This window comes from Thermobia domestica, chromosome 3 (assembly GCF_964235325.1).
Source record: "Thermobia domestica chromosome 3, izTheDome1.hap1.1, whole genome shotgun sequence".
In the NCBI taxonomy this organism is placed as follows: Eukaryota; Metazoa; Arthropoda; class Insecta; order Zygentoma; family Lepismatidae; genus Thermobia; species Thermobia domestica.
In genome coordinates, this window is record NC_137456.1 from 283,894,061 (window position 1) to 283,909,655 (window position 15,595).

The 15,595-nt window shown below is 36.3% G+C and overlaps 1 protein-coding gene across 10 annotated transcripts in view; it reads right to left on the reverse strand.

Annotated features, from left to right (window-relative positions):
- The window catches only part of LOC145681100 (uncharacterized), a 1,004,875-nt gene that overhangs the window by 617,883 nt on the left and 371,397 nt on the right, over positions 1–15,595 (reverse strand). For 8 of the 10 annotated variants that reach the window (XM_081752499.1, XM_081752503.1, XM_081752502.1 and 5 more), the window contains one exon: positions 9,543–9,677. The exons of 1 other annotated variant lie outside the window; for it this stretch is intronic. In XM_081752499.1, the coding sequence (XP_081608625.1) occupies positions 9,543–9,677 (135 nt within the window). The remainder of the gene's footprint in view (positions 1–9,542; positions 9,678–15,595) is intronic. One more of the 10 variants, XM_081752501.1, reaches the window with a different exon arrangement.

Genomic DNA, 15,595 nt, shown 5'->3' on the forward strand with positions numbered 1-15,595 from the left:
TCGGTAGAGGAATACATGAACTGCTAAGTGAATATAAATGTTACATGATGTACAGTAAATCAATGTCATTACTCGCTTTTAGCATTAGATATTTGTTGGGGGATTTCTAAATACACTGCAAGTAATAATTGCTAAGTTTATTTTTAACAATGGTGTCATGTAAAATGTACAGTGTAATAAGATGTAAGAAGTAAGGCTTAATTATTAACCTAGTGTGTGTAATTTTCACTATTATTGTTTCTTTTACTTTTGTATTCATATATAAATGACGTGTCCACTTCATATACATTGTAATACAGTGCTAAATGTATGAAAAAAGGACGAAATAAATACAATACAATACAATACAAACGTTTCGGACCTCAAAGCTGGTTCCTTCCTCAATGGCAAGGTAAAAAGGATTAGAACGGATATTAGATAAAGGGCATAAAACAAGGAATACATACTACTAAATAAATAAATGTAACAAAGAGTAGATTCTGAAATGTGACGAGCAGAGCGAAGTGCGAAAAGAGTGAACTGAATCGAAGATAACGCAGTGTCTATGTTACGTCACTTGCCAGACTCAAAATATCCAATAACTAACTGATTCATACTAGCTTTGCTATATTGAATAACTAAAAATACAAATCACTGAGGAAAGCGTTTATTTATAAAATAATAAATGTGTGACAGTTTCGCCAAATAACTGATCATATTGGCTTCATCAGACACTGTAAAAACAAGAGAGTTGCTTTTAAATATAACAGAATCCCAGAAAATGATTCTGAACGTTGATTGGCTGATCAAAACAGATTCAGCCAATCATAACGAAAGTTGACAAAAATGAAACTTAACACCGCAGATCCATTTGCCTCCCTGGTCCAGTGGAAAATTAGGCTACAAATTAAGTCTTTCCAACAATTTGCCCGACTGTTCGTCAGTTTTAAGTCCTGTATTCCAATTCATATCACAGCTTTTCTCACGGTGGGAAACAAAGTATAGGAGAAGATACTGAAATAATCACGAGAGCTGTAAAGAAATAGGGAACGTTTCAACATTCAGGAAAGGGAGTAGGAGATTAATGGACGTGTTACGCATCAAGAAAAAAAAAAAAAGAAAAAAAGAGAAGAAGGAAAGCCGAGAAGAGCTGATAGAAAGAAGAGGAGTGTTTTATAAGATAAGGTGGAGTGATTGTAATAGTTGTTATATTGGTGAAACGGGGAAAAACTAAAAGAACGGTTAAAACAACACCAAGATGATGTGAGGTTGGAAAGAGAGAGAAATACCATTTTTAAACACATGAGGGACACGGTTCATAATATTATTTGATGCGAGATTGAAGTGTTAGCACGGGAACAAAGGACGTTGGGACAAGTTGCTGGAAAGACTTAATTTGTAACCTAGTTTTCCACTGGACCAGAGAGGCAAATGGATCTGCGGTCTTTAGTTTCATTTTTGTCAACTTTAGTTATGATTGGCTGAATCTGTTTTGATCAGCCAATCAGCATTCAGAACCATTTTCTGAGATTCTGTTATATTTACATGCAACTCACTCTTGTTCTTACAGTGTCTGATGAAGCCAATATGATCAGTTAGTTGGCGAAACTGTCACACATTTATTATTTTATAAATAAACGTTGTTTTGCTCACTGATTTGTATTTTTAGTGTAACTAACTCAAAATATCCATCAAAGGTGGATAACCAAATTCTATCAATGTTGACAGTGAAAACCACGATCTCAATAGTTATTAAAAAAAAAAAAGAGAGAGAGAGAGAGAGAGCATAACATTGATCACAGGGCCATTTACTAGTAAATAACATGGTTCGTTGATAACTACTTTTTAAGTTTGGGGTAGAAAAATAAATTTCACAGAAAGCAGCAGATGATATAATTATCGAAAATTAAAACTTAAAATCTGTGCCGAAGTTTATGTAGTGAAGAAACGAGAAATTTCTTCAACAACGGTAGACAATGGAATATAGTGAGTGAGTACTAATCTCATACTTGAGGTTTTACTTCGAAATAATAACGTGTCTGTTTCAGGAAACACATGCACATTAACTCAACAAGTTTGTATCAGTAATTAGCAACAAGCTTTCTTCCTTCAATAAAATTCCGCTGATGATAAAATCCCAAACCATCAGCCACTTTCAATATTCCCTGTCGTATTCAAGATGTAATAAGTGTTCTTACAAGTGTCAGGAACGAGATAATGACTTCACTATTTCATAGGTTACGTACGACTACGCGAAATACGTAGACGACACTAGTAAAGGGTCGATTGTGTAAGGGGAGTTTTTTATTCGATAGTTATTCAAATAACAAACAACTGTTCGAATTGTTATTCGAATAACGAACAATGAGTTCAAAATAGTTACTGAAATATAATTGTTTACACTAGTTATTCGAATAACAAATAATTCAAACAATTACTTGCATAACGAACAATTGTTAGAATAGATATTCGAATAACATAACTGTACGAGTAGTAATTCGAATAACAAACAACTGTTCGAATAACACTAATTAACAAAGGTTTTGTTACATAAAAGGAAATACCTGTTCTTAAAGGAACTTTTTGCGCTGAATTCGAATATGCACTCGGTTTTTCTCCATCACGTACGACTTTCCCGTAACAGAGGGATTTTCGGGAAAATCCCTCAAAAATTTCCCATTTTGTTTATTTTACACCCCAAGATCTTGTCCCCTTGCAAATACTAACATAGAAATTATACCTAAGTATACTTTGATTCATATTTAACAAACCCTCCAAGTTTCGTAATAATCGCTTTATTCTTTCTAGAGAAATAAATGTTTGTATGTATACTGTGTGTACTGTTTATTGCACCTTATAGTAATGCTTTCAAATCTCTTAAGTTGAGGTAAAACGTTTTGCTTTATTACCACAAACACATATATAAAATATAATACAATATAATTTACAAGTGTGACAATTTACAATAAACAATAATACCAATGTACCAAAAGGTCATGAAAAGACAATCAAAACTATCACAATATATGAAACTTCCATTGGGTTACAAAAACGTACACTACTTCCTTCTTTTGTAAGAAATGTTGCATTCTCTAACAAGACCCCAACAATAGTCCCCCATCATTGAAGGATCCCATCGTCCCTGGTTCCTTTTCTCCATTGCCATTATATCTTGGTGGAATCTTTCCCCCTGTTCGTCGCTGAGGGCACCTAGGTTAGCAGGAAAGAAACTGAGGTGGGAGTGCAAAAAGTGGATTTTTAAAGACATCCTACAACCCAACTCTTTGTATTTCTGTATCATGTCCTGTACGATTTCTGTGTAACTCTCAGCTTTGTTATTGCCCAGAAAGTTGCGCACAACACACTTAAATGCTGTCCAGGCAGCTAGCTCAGCACTGTTTAACTTGCTGTCAAAGCTATCATCAAGCATTAATTTCCTAATTTGGGGACCAATAAACACTCCCGCTGAAATCTTAGCATCACTCAGGTTAGGGAACTTATCTCGCAAATACTTGAAACCTTCACCAGATGTGTCCATGGCTTTGACAAAGTTTTTCATAAGTCCTAACTTGATATGAAGTGGCGGTAGTAATATCTTATTAGGATCTACCAAAGGAGCGTATTTGACGTTGCATTCTCCAGGTACGTAATTCACTCTAGGTTCCCATTCCTTCACTTCATAATGTTTGTCATCAGCTCGGCTATCCCATAAACATAAAAAACATTGGTACTTCGTGTAACCGCACTGCAGTCCTAATAAAATACCAACTACCTTGAGATCACAACATATTTGCCAACAATGGTCCTTGTAATTTATAAGATTTAGCAAAGTTGACATGGTGTCATAGGATTCCTTAATCTTCACTGAGTGCGCAGGTGGTATATAAGGTTTTTTATTTCCATTATGTAAAAGGACAGCTTTAAGGCTGACTTTGACGCGTCGATAAATAACCTCCATTCTTCTGGAACGTAAGGAATTCCTAGCTCCGCCATCAACCCATTTATATCCGTACATACGCACACATTATCTTGCATTGAGAAATAGCTTGAACATTGAACTTGCCTTTTCCTGTACACTGATATGTTCGTTTCTGCATCCAATAAGTTCCACTGCTGGAGCCTTGATCCCAGAAGTTCCGCTTCTTGTTTTGTCAGGTCAAATCACGGACTAGGTCATTAAGTTCACATTGCCGGATGAAATGTGGCTCGCGAACACAGTCAGGGATGAACGTTGGATCCTTGGATGTACATGTTGATGTCGATGGTTCATCAAGGTCATGATCATCATCAGAGTCTTTTGGCCATATCTCTTCCCAGTTGGTAGGGGGTTCGGGAAGTGGAAGTTCATCCCCGTGCGGAATAGGTCTAATTGCGGATTTAACGTTGGGATAACTTATTGTGTATTTGCTTTTTTTAGAATGTCCCTTAACTACTGTGAGACAAAAATAACAATCATCCAGATGGTTGGTGGGTTCTCTCCACACCATTGGTACAGCAAATTTCATGAACCTCCGTTTCCCTTTGGCCCATGCAAGTAAAGTGACGTAGCACGACGCACAAATTATGTTGGGTGCTCAAGTTTTGTCCTGATCTCCCACACGACATCCGAAATATATATATAATATGCTAGTTTCACCGATGGCGTAATGGATCTACACTGTCCTTTAACTACAAACTGGCCACACACATAACAAAAACTATTTGGTGAGTTAACACACGAACGCCGTGCTCTTGACGCCATTGTACTGATCACAAACTAAACTTCTGGTCTTAGTTGGGTATAATGCCGTTAAGATCAAACATGAAAGCACTCTTAGCAGCAAAGACAACTTTGAAAGTGAAGTAGTGTTAAACCACACGTCAATATAAAAATGTACAAAACTCCCTCACCAGGTGTCAAGAACACAAGAAAGAAATGCGCGGGGGGAGGGGGGAAACGATACCGTAGTGGAAAATTCAGACTGCATTAGTTCATTGTTGTCAACAATGAGTCTGTATTCCATTCTTTCTTTCTTTTGCATTCTGTTACATTTGATAACAAATATTGATAACCATTTCAAGAACAAAACGAAAAATCTTGGAGAATTGTATATATATGTATTAAGATATACATATACTGTACGTTTAAAAAAAATATACGTTGGAAGTACATTCTATTTTTATACACGTTTCTAATTTACAGAGAGCAATACAAGTATGTTGTTGACTATTGTAAATATTCATTTTTATGTCTGTGTTTGTAGTGATAAAGCAAATCGTTTTTACCCCAACTCAGGAGATTTGAAAGCATTACTATCAGGTGCAATAAACAGTGCACACAGGATACATACAAATATATTTATTTCTCTAGAAAGAACAAAGCGATTTTTACGAAACTTTTAGGGTTTATTAAATATAAATCAAGGTATACTTAAGTATAATTTCTATGTTTACTATATGTAAGGGGACAGGAGCTAGGGGAATAAAATATCTGAAAAAGGGAAATTTTTGAGGGAATTTCCCGAAAATCCCTCTGTTACGGGAAAACTGTACGTGATGGAGAGAAACCGAGTGCATATTCGAATTCAGCGCAAAAAGCTCCTTTAAGATCAGGTGATTTTTCTAATGTAACAAACAAAAAGTTTAAATTTGTTAACTAGTGTTGAAAACAGGGAGGATCAATTACTGGAACAAATCTAATTACCCTACGAATATTCGAGAAAGTTTACAACTGCTACTTAATGCACTATTTCTTTAGAACTCAGCACAATACCCATTCTTCCCACGGGAAGAATATGCTTTATTTTGGACATAAAATAATAATGTGGGCTGGATTTGGATTTAAATGTCACTGGTAGTGTCACTGATCGTCTCAGCGACCCCAAAACCCATGGATTCGACACTATTAACGGTCATTTCCGATCATTTTTAAATATCTCCCCCTTCCATAAGTTGCACCGTCAAAGTGAAATGACATTATTCATGCCAGGTCCGAACCTTATCCATGTGGTAAATTTGATCAAAATCGGTCTCTTAGTTCAAGAATTAAGTTTTATTTATTTTTATACATATCTCCCACCTCCCCTACGTTGTACCGTCAAAGTGAAATAATAACATCACACCTAGGCCCCAACCTCATCTATGTTGAAAATCTGATAGAGATCGGTAAGGTGGTTCAAGAGTTAATAAGTCACAAACATAGCGATTTTCATCTTTTGGATGAAAAGGTCCAATATGTTTCGATCAAACTTTTTCTTATACGCCTTATATCTGAAGAATTACATACAGTGTAGCCAAACTATTACTTAACTCAATGTGTGCTTATTCCGCAAAAAAAAAAAAAAAAAATAGAAAACTCTATTTAGATTCCGTTCAAAAATTTTGTGGCCCTTGATCCAAAAAATAATTATTGGCAAGATCGCAATCTTTTGAACTCTTTTTGGATTTCCTAGTTTTCTTGTTATATATAGGCCTATAGATAAGCAAAAGTTCGATGTGTATTATGTGTAACCTCTTTGTTTGTAAGAAAGAACATTTTTAAAGCTTCGGAAAGCTTTTCTGTGAGCGAAAACTAGGTAGTAAACTGTTGTATTGCAATTACTGACACCCTCGACGATTAAGTAACACGTTAAGAGAACTTATTTGTTTCACATCATTTTTTGGCTTTGGCTTTTGAACACATCAAAAGGTACCAGCATTACTATCGGAAAATCGCTGAAATACTATAAATTCTAGAACATTATTAGCGTTTAACTGGTAGGAGGGTGGGAGGAGTGCAAAAACGAGACATACCAATCGGCAGATACTATTAAAAGTTAAACAAAATTATTGGGAAGTGTAAATCCTCGTGCCTAGTTTCTGAGGTCGAAAAAATGAACTTCTTTGTGAACGTTAAAACTGATACTGCATGGTAACCAAGCTACCTTGGTATTATGATGGAACTAATACTGAAATGTAACTCCACCATGTCTTCCATTACGACTTTAACCAGACGAGAGGACAGTGTGGTTGATAAGAGAGTCCATAATCCGAAATTATGATTAACTCTTAGAGCTTTCATTTTTCTTTTAATTATGATCTTTTCTAATATTGTGCAAAGACATGTGTCAATCGATAAGCTGAACAAATCTACGAAGGTTGATCCAGAAATAAAAGATTCCCATCAATTCTACAAATAGACAACATTGTTTATTCTCATAGCAATATACATTGTTGGAAAGAATACACTTTGCTCTATTTTTCGACATAATTGACATCTTTTTCTACGTTTTTTTCTTTTCGTTCTTTTTTCTTTTTTTTCTGTATACAGTGCTCCAATTTCTGTATCCCAATATCGTAGAACTCCGCCACCAACCCGTTAAGGAAGAATTTCACCTCGTCTTTGACTTCATCGTCGTTCCAGAAGCGTGGGCTACTCAAGTGTTCCTTTAACTTCGAGAACAAGCGATAATCGCTAGGCGCAAGGTCCGGACTGTACGGTGGGTGGGGCATGACAGTCCTGGGTTTGACAGGAGACGTGAGTGCGGGCGTTGTTGTGAAGCAGCGTCACACTGGCTGTCAGTCGTCCTCACCGGTGAATCTGGATAGCTCGCCTGAGTTTTCTTAATGTTCACAAGAACTGTCTGAGTTGATTGTTGTGCCAGGTTCCACGAAATCGATCAGCGTTATCCCCTTATGATCCCAAAGCACACTGGCCATGACCTTGCCAGCAGGAGTAGTTTATTTGAACTTCTTTGCGACTGGTGACCCTGAATGACGCCATTGTTTGGACTTTTGTTTCATTTCGGGAGTGAAATGAAACGCCCACGTTTCGTCTCCTTGTAACAATGTAGTCCAACAATCTTTCCTTATCTTCTTGACACTTTTGAAGAAACTGGCGAGCACAGGCAAAGCGTTTCTTCTTGTGTTCTGCTGTCAACATACGCGATACTCATCGAGCACAACGCTTGTGATACCCCCATTTTTCAGTCAAAGTTCTTTGCACTGTACCGTAAGAACTCCCAGGAATCCGAGCAACTAGTTCACGGACGGTGATCATTCTGTTTTGAAGCACTTCACGTTGGACCATCTCGACAATCACTTCCGAAACTGAGGTCTTCCACTCCGTTCTTAATCGTGGACGTCCTTTCGACCGGCACTAAATAGCCTGCATCAATTTCGGACGTGTTGAATGGACGTACACTTGTCGCCATACACCTCTGTCAACTGACGATGAATATCCACGGTTGGAGTCCCTTTGGCGTCCAAAAAGCGAATTACGGAACGAATCTCACACTTGGTGACAGCAACAATGGGCACCTCCATCTAGGACGGCTGCTAAACCAAGACTGAACAGCACAGCGAAGCGCGACCAGGCGGAATCGAGAGTAAGGGAACAGCTGCGCACAGCGGTATTGCCGGATTTCGCCTCGCACCTTCCCGTGCGGTTGGAGCTCTTTGGGAACCTTATTTCTGGATCATCCCTCGTATATGGTTGAGGGTAAATAATTATGCGCAATATTCGAGAAAACCGAGAAAAAATAATTTTCATGGTGCTAACATGGATAGTTAGTTGCCAATCATAATGATAGTTTTCATTTTGCTTGAACAAATTGTATATGTAGAAACACAGTTAAGACTATTTATCTATATAATAAATAAAATGGAAGTGACTATGTGAGTTCGTAACTCTTGAACCATCCGACCGATCTCGATCAAATTTTCAAAATTGATAAGGTTCGGGCCTGGGATGTTTTCTACCATTTCACTTTGACGGTGTAACTTTGGGGAGAGGAGGAGATATCTAAAAATGATCGAAAATGACTATATTAGACTCGAATCTATAGTTCTCGGGGTTGCTGAGATGAACAGTGTCACTTGCGATGCCGTTTAAATCCAAATTGAGCCCCGCAGCTTTAATAAGGGAAGATATATAAAAATGATCGAAAATGACCGATATTAGTATTGAATCCATAGTTTTCGGGCTCGCTGAGATGACACTTCCGATGTCGTTTAAATCAAAATTCAGCTCTATGTCCAAAATGAAACTATTCTCCCCGTGCGAAGAACGGGTATTCTGTTAGTTTATTATATAAGTTTATTTACTTGTTGTATATGTAAAAATGCAATGTTTATTTATTTATTGTATTAAAAATACACAATTAAGTTATTTATTTACTATAAATGTAAAAAGCGTAGTTAAGTTTATTTATTTGTTGTATGCGTAAAAAAACAGTTAAGTAGAGATTTTATCCATTACTTGTCTCCTCTTAATGGTGATATAATACTCCTAACAGCAACGCACAATGTACTTGTAAATTTACTTGTGTGCTTGTAAAGATAGAAAAAGGGAATGTTAGACTGTGATTTCAACAAAACCTGCGAAAATTATTTGAAGATTTAATTATCGAATAACAATTCAACCCAAATATCTTATATTCTCTACACCTAAGGAGAAACAACAAACTACTAAATTAGCCAGCCGTAGTCAGTATCACATTCTTGCCGCAATATGCAAATCTTTTGAAAAATAAAAATTGTAGCCAAAAATATGCTTTATAAGTGTTCAATATAATCCAAAAGTAGTATGTATCTGGAATTCTCACCTGACTTCCTGCGCAGCTGCCATCACTCCCATTCAAATCAATATGAATTTGACTCCAACCATCTTCGTTTCCTTTGGGCAGATTCTCATTCTGTAATATACAATGATGCTCTAGTAACTTAAACTCCGCATTCCACTAGAAAAAAAAATGGCATACCAACAAACACAGCTGCGGATACAGTACAAGTTGCGTTATGTAGAGCAAAAAGCCAAATGCGCATGAATATCCAACTACTGTATATGAAAATGCAGGCTTCTAGCAATCCAATAAATTCAAAAATATGACCTCTCAGCTGTCCTCTCTGTCCACTATTTATACAAGCTCCAAGTCGAAGAAGAAAAGGATCGGGCATTGGAAGGGGAGAAAAAGCTGGTAAGGATGGGGGCAGAACGGAAAGTATATAACGTATGCGAAATAAAATTGGCATAAAATTAGATGAATGTTTTCCAGGATTAAAGTCACAGAAGACGAGTCATAAATAGTATGAAACCTATAGAAAGCAAATTGGCACGGTTTGAAGTCAACAAAATGGACGCGCTAAATGAAGATCGACACATAACCATAAAATACACGCTCGAGTGCTCCGATATATAAAGCAACGGATATAGGCCCTAGTTACAACAGTTCATTCATATTACATAAATACACAGTAATCTACAAAAGCGTTTACCGCCTCACTGACTTTTTTTTTTTAAATCTTTCTTAATGTGTGAGTGCTTCTATTGGATGCGGCAGGAGCTGAGTTGCAGAATTACCTTGAAATTACCACTACTACTATCTTTCTCTAATTTATTATATTAGTAATTGATTATTATATTCAATTATTAATATAATAAATTACAACTTTAATATGCCCATGAATCTTACATCGGGATAGTTCCATTAACATATCTCTCGTTTAAATTGAACAAATAATACGAAATGAAATCTTTAAGATTTAAATCTCACGTTTATGTCGGCCAGGCTAAAGGAGACTGTGATTATGAGAAATAAATTAATGGTGGAATGAAGAAAGTGGGAGGAAACGGGAGAACCTGAGAAAACCCATGCATAAGATGTTCGTCCACCACAAAGCTCACTTGGCGCGAGCTAGGATCGAACCAAGTATCTCAAGCACCAGGCTGAACGCTCTACCACTGAGCCATTGAACTATTATTCTACCTTAAGAAAAAAGAAAAGCATAAATCGAGATATACAGGCTCTGGTAGAAAAGCCTGACAGTTTTATATTAAAATTTTAGACTCATTGTCCCACATATGATCTTTTAGTTCCGAATTGAATGTAACTCGAAACATTTTGCTTATAGCAGTTAGTTATGAAACATACCGCACCTTCCTTTTAAAAATTATATTTTTCAGATGTTTTCTCATGTCTGAAAGCCATAGTCACGACTGTTACAATATTGAAGCATTGTTTCCCGTTTTCTTTCTTTCCTCCTCCTTTTTAGATCAATTCTGCGCAGGTTGACAGTAACATTGCAAGTTTGCCATGATATTGCAGTAACCATGGCACGTTGGTTAGTAGAACATTGAGCATGTGTCAGAATCACGGTTTACCCAGCCCCGATAGCATAGTGTTATGGGTTTGGAAATGTTGGCAAATCGCTTAAGATGCAAAGAAGATACCTTTAGGGAAACCGAAAATAATTTGAAAAAATATAGGGGAAAGTCGTCTGGTATCGGACAGCGGGTGGTATCGGACAAAAGCAGTTTTCGTTATTTCCTGCTTAAGGCGGCACATATCAAGCATACAGTGAGTTGATCAAAATGAACTAGCCAAGCCCACACCATAGTGGATTTGTTCGATGAACGGTGTATCTCGTGCTTCAAAGTTTTTGTATTTTTGCGAGTAATCAGGTGCACGGAGATAGATTTGTGTGCCTGCAACTTGTCACAAAGTAAATGTATTGATATATTATTGCAATCATAGTATTTATTAGGGTGTATATATATTATAATTTAGGCGTATAGTTGCCTTCGTGTTGTTACAAGCCGGTAGATAGCCATTCATAAGTTACAAGTCTTTCGGCTGGTATCGGACAAAAGAGAATCGGGTGGTATCGGACAAAACACTGGTAAGTAAACTTGACGTTTTTTAATGGTTTCTGGCTTTTTCAGAAAACCATGGGGAAAATACGTGGCAATTGCGATGAAGAAAGTATAAAGTTGGTCATGGACAAAGTTATTTCCAAAAACGCACGTGCGGCCAGTGCTAGATATGGTTTTCCTTAGAGTACATTAGGAAATCGTGTCGAAAACTGTCGGAAGGGAAAGAGGTAACAGCTAAGCCTCGCTGCTCGTATAACAAAGGCACATTTAGTAGAACGTGACCAAGAAGGAATACTATACAATCATGTAAAGGCTTTGTATAGTTAACTAGTCTAATGCCAATAAGAATACCAGAATTTTTTAAAACTAGTTCACAAACTTGCTGAAAAACATTATAATCTGCGAAGAGTCTTTTGATGATTAGATATAGCGCAATATTTGTAAAGACTTGGTCCAATATGACTTGAACAATGTGAAAATTTTGAAGGCAGACTGATTTATCATTGTGATTTGTGTTAGAATAGAAAAAATAACATCTATTGATGAGACTAAGAATTTTAAGATCTATTTTTTACTCTTATTTTAGGCTGTGTTTCAAAGCGTAATAAAACTATTTTGAGTGTAAGAACTCTTGTAAGTAAACAGCTAATATTTGTAATTAGTTCTGTTATTAAATTACCTCAAAAGACCAATTCTCTATAGTTTTATGTTTGTCCGATACCACCCTCCACTTTTTAAGAATGCTAATTTGTATTACCTTTAATTTTTTACAAAAATATATATTATTAGTTTTTACCTGTCAACTTACCTTTAGCACGTTGTGTGTAAGATACCAAGGTATCATTTTGTGCATTAAGTAATTTGATATAGCTATTTTTTAGAATGACAAACTGAAAAAAGCTACGGTGTCCGATACCAGACGACCTTCCCCTAATTTTGAAAAAAACAAGAGCCATATGTTTAATGTTTTAGTTCAACAATAAATGTTATAGTTCAATTCGGAAATATATGTGAAATTGTCACTCCAGTTGTTTTTGAAAACCATCACTTTTTTTTTTTTGTCAGACCCTGTACAATAAAAAGAATCTATGGCTCACATTCAATCGAAGCTAATCGTATCTACTTCTGCTCCTGGAGTCCCCTCGCAGTTAGCATACTTGTTTTCGGCTTGATGAACCCAGCTTCGATCTCAGGTGGGAACTCAGCGACTCGAATCCCATGTTAAGCAGTAGGTCCACGTCTTACACCAGCAATTCGATGTTGCAAGGCATGCTAAACTTCAATACAAAAAACTACTCTTGCTCCCTTTTAAGATTTTACACTATACAAATTGTTTTACAATTATTATGAATTATTGTAAAGATTTAATTCTTTAATAAGTTTGTGATTCACTGGCCTAGTTGCTAGCGAGCACGCGCCTTTAGTGCACTGGTTTCCAGGTTTGACTTCCACTTGGAGAGCATTAAAATTTCGACGCATTAAGGTGGTTTGGATTTCACCTTGAACTGCAGACCTATGTCTCATACAGCCCCGGTCCTGAAAAGGAACGCTAAGCTTCAGCCAACCAATCTAAATTGAAAGTTTATTTATTCCATGCATAAAGGAAAAAACAAAAACATATTTTATGGGCAAATGGAAATATCTTTAAAAATTATAATGCTTCATGTTAAAGCTCATCACTATTTTAAAAATACTGAATTAGATATATGGTTAATCCAAACATGTCAAGCTCTCATGCGCATGCGGCTCTACACTAGGGTGACCAACTGTCCTGTAAAAACGGGATTGTCCCTTTTATCACTGCCATTCCCGGTGTCCCGAAAAATTCTTCCGGGACGCCAAAATGTCCCGTATTTACATACATTGCGTACGAAAAATCTTTCGAATTGCTAAAGTTTCCTAATTTATATTATTATTTTCTAAGCTATGTGATTATATTGGAATATGTCTAATTACTGAGCAACGTCATTACAACGTTTGCGATATTGGATGTGGTGGCTGCACTGTTTTCCCTCCTAGGCCTCCTCCTCTAAGACTCCCACTTCGCAGACGACAGTGCAAGGAGCTGGAAGTCTCATAAAAACTATTTTTACTCTCTGTTTCGGGCGGTGGAAGGTTGAGGTGCTGTCACCAGTACAGTACAGTGTTTCCGTGATTTCAGGTTCAGGTTCAAGGTATTTTCCTTCCTTCTCTTCGGAAGTTTTTTTTAACATTTAACAGTGCTGCCAACAGCCTCTGAAGAAAATAGGCTAGATGGCCTTCAGAAATAAGCCTTTTTACACAAAAATGGCTAGATTTTGAACTGCTAACCTATAACCTACATTGTTGATTTTAAACCCCCTTTTTTGTGTACATGTGAATGTTTTCCCTCCGTACGACAAGTGACAGTGTTGCCAGCCTTTTACCTCCGTACGACAAGTGACAGTGTTGCCAGCCTTTTACAAATTTCCAAAAACAAATAAATTCTCGTTTTTAAAAATCTTCTTCTTCTTCTTCTTCTTCTAAGGGTTTGGCACGGGTGGCACAAATGTTAGCTGATTGAAGTCTGTGTTACATACGCTTTACAACGAGGTATAGTTCATATCTCTGTGACAATTAGAAGGGGTACTAGGGCCGCCAACGTAAAGGTCTGATTTTTTTGAAATCCTTGTCGGTCCTGAAAAGGTTAATTTTACCGTTCTTCGCAAGATAGTGTATGGAAGTTTTTTCTTTGATATTTTGTATAACACGTGTTTGTTATATTGGTATATAATATGCATATATTTTATTACAAATAATTCCTAAAGTGTTGCGAGTTTTAGCTTTTTTTTATATAAAGTGAAAAAACGTATTTTTCCTTTTGACTGTTAATGAAAACTGTAATAAAAGTAACCAAATCACTTGTAAGTGCAAGTTTATTGCTTATGGTAAATCGAACGTATCACAGAACAGTAAAAACAAAAATAAATATTGCAAAAATATATTTCAAAAATTAAGTAAGATAAAAAGATGGTGGGGTCCTGTGGACCCCAGTGTGACCCCCGTGTCACAAAAAAATAAGTGTGACCATGGAGGGTTAAGTTGTTGTAAATCTGTGGGTGGGGAGAGAGAAGAAGAATGAAAAACAATTGTTGCATAGTAAAACACCATCTGTCTCGAGATATCAATTAATAAGATAAATATATAATAAATAAATAAAATGATAAATATTATAATTGTTTAAAAAATACACTTTATTTTCAAAGAAAAAGTATTTTTAGAATTAATTTAAGGGCTAATAAAAAGCCAAAAATGGCACAAGAGTTGCATAAAATAAGCTATATTTAAGCCTATAAGAATTTCGTAGATTTCTATGGCTAAATGCTTCTACAAATAGGCTAGATTTAGCCAAAAATAGGCTAAATTAGCATCACTGGATGTAACACTACTGGTGCAAAACCAGGGGGGATGAGGGGGACATATCCCCTCCAATCTTAGGACTGCAGGAGACTGTCACCCCCAATAATTAGATTTGAATTATTATTATTATTATTATTATTATTATTATTATTATTATTATTATTATTATTATTATTATTATTATTATTATTATTTGAGAAATGTGACGACTTGTGTCCGATTGCCACAAAGGAAAGTGAGATGAAATTGATGTTCCCCAGAATAAGCCTCAAATTTGCCCGCCTCCCAATGTTGAAGACAACTGCTCTCCTGATCCTCCACAGCATTGTTGAACATCGCTTAAAAAAAAAAAAGAAGAAGATTGTGGGAACGATCCCCCCCCCCCCCACCGCAATGTTGAAGACAGATTTGCACCGCTGTGTAACACATTACGAAAGGGAAACAAAGGTACAGAACTATAAAAGTGAAAGTAAAAAAGAAAACTAGTTGTAAGTGAAATAATGTTTAAAATTAAGAAAATGTAAATATAAGGAGTTGGAATCAGATGCTGACAGTAATTATAAATCCTGTGGGTGACAGATTTGAATGCTCATATATTTTTAGTAATGTTTTCAAATATTTCATGTA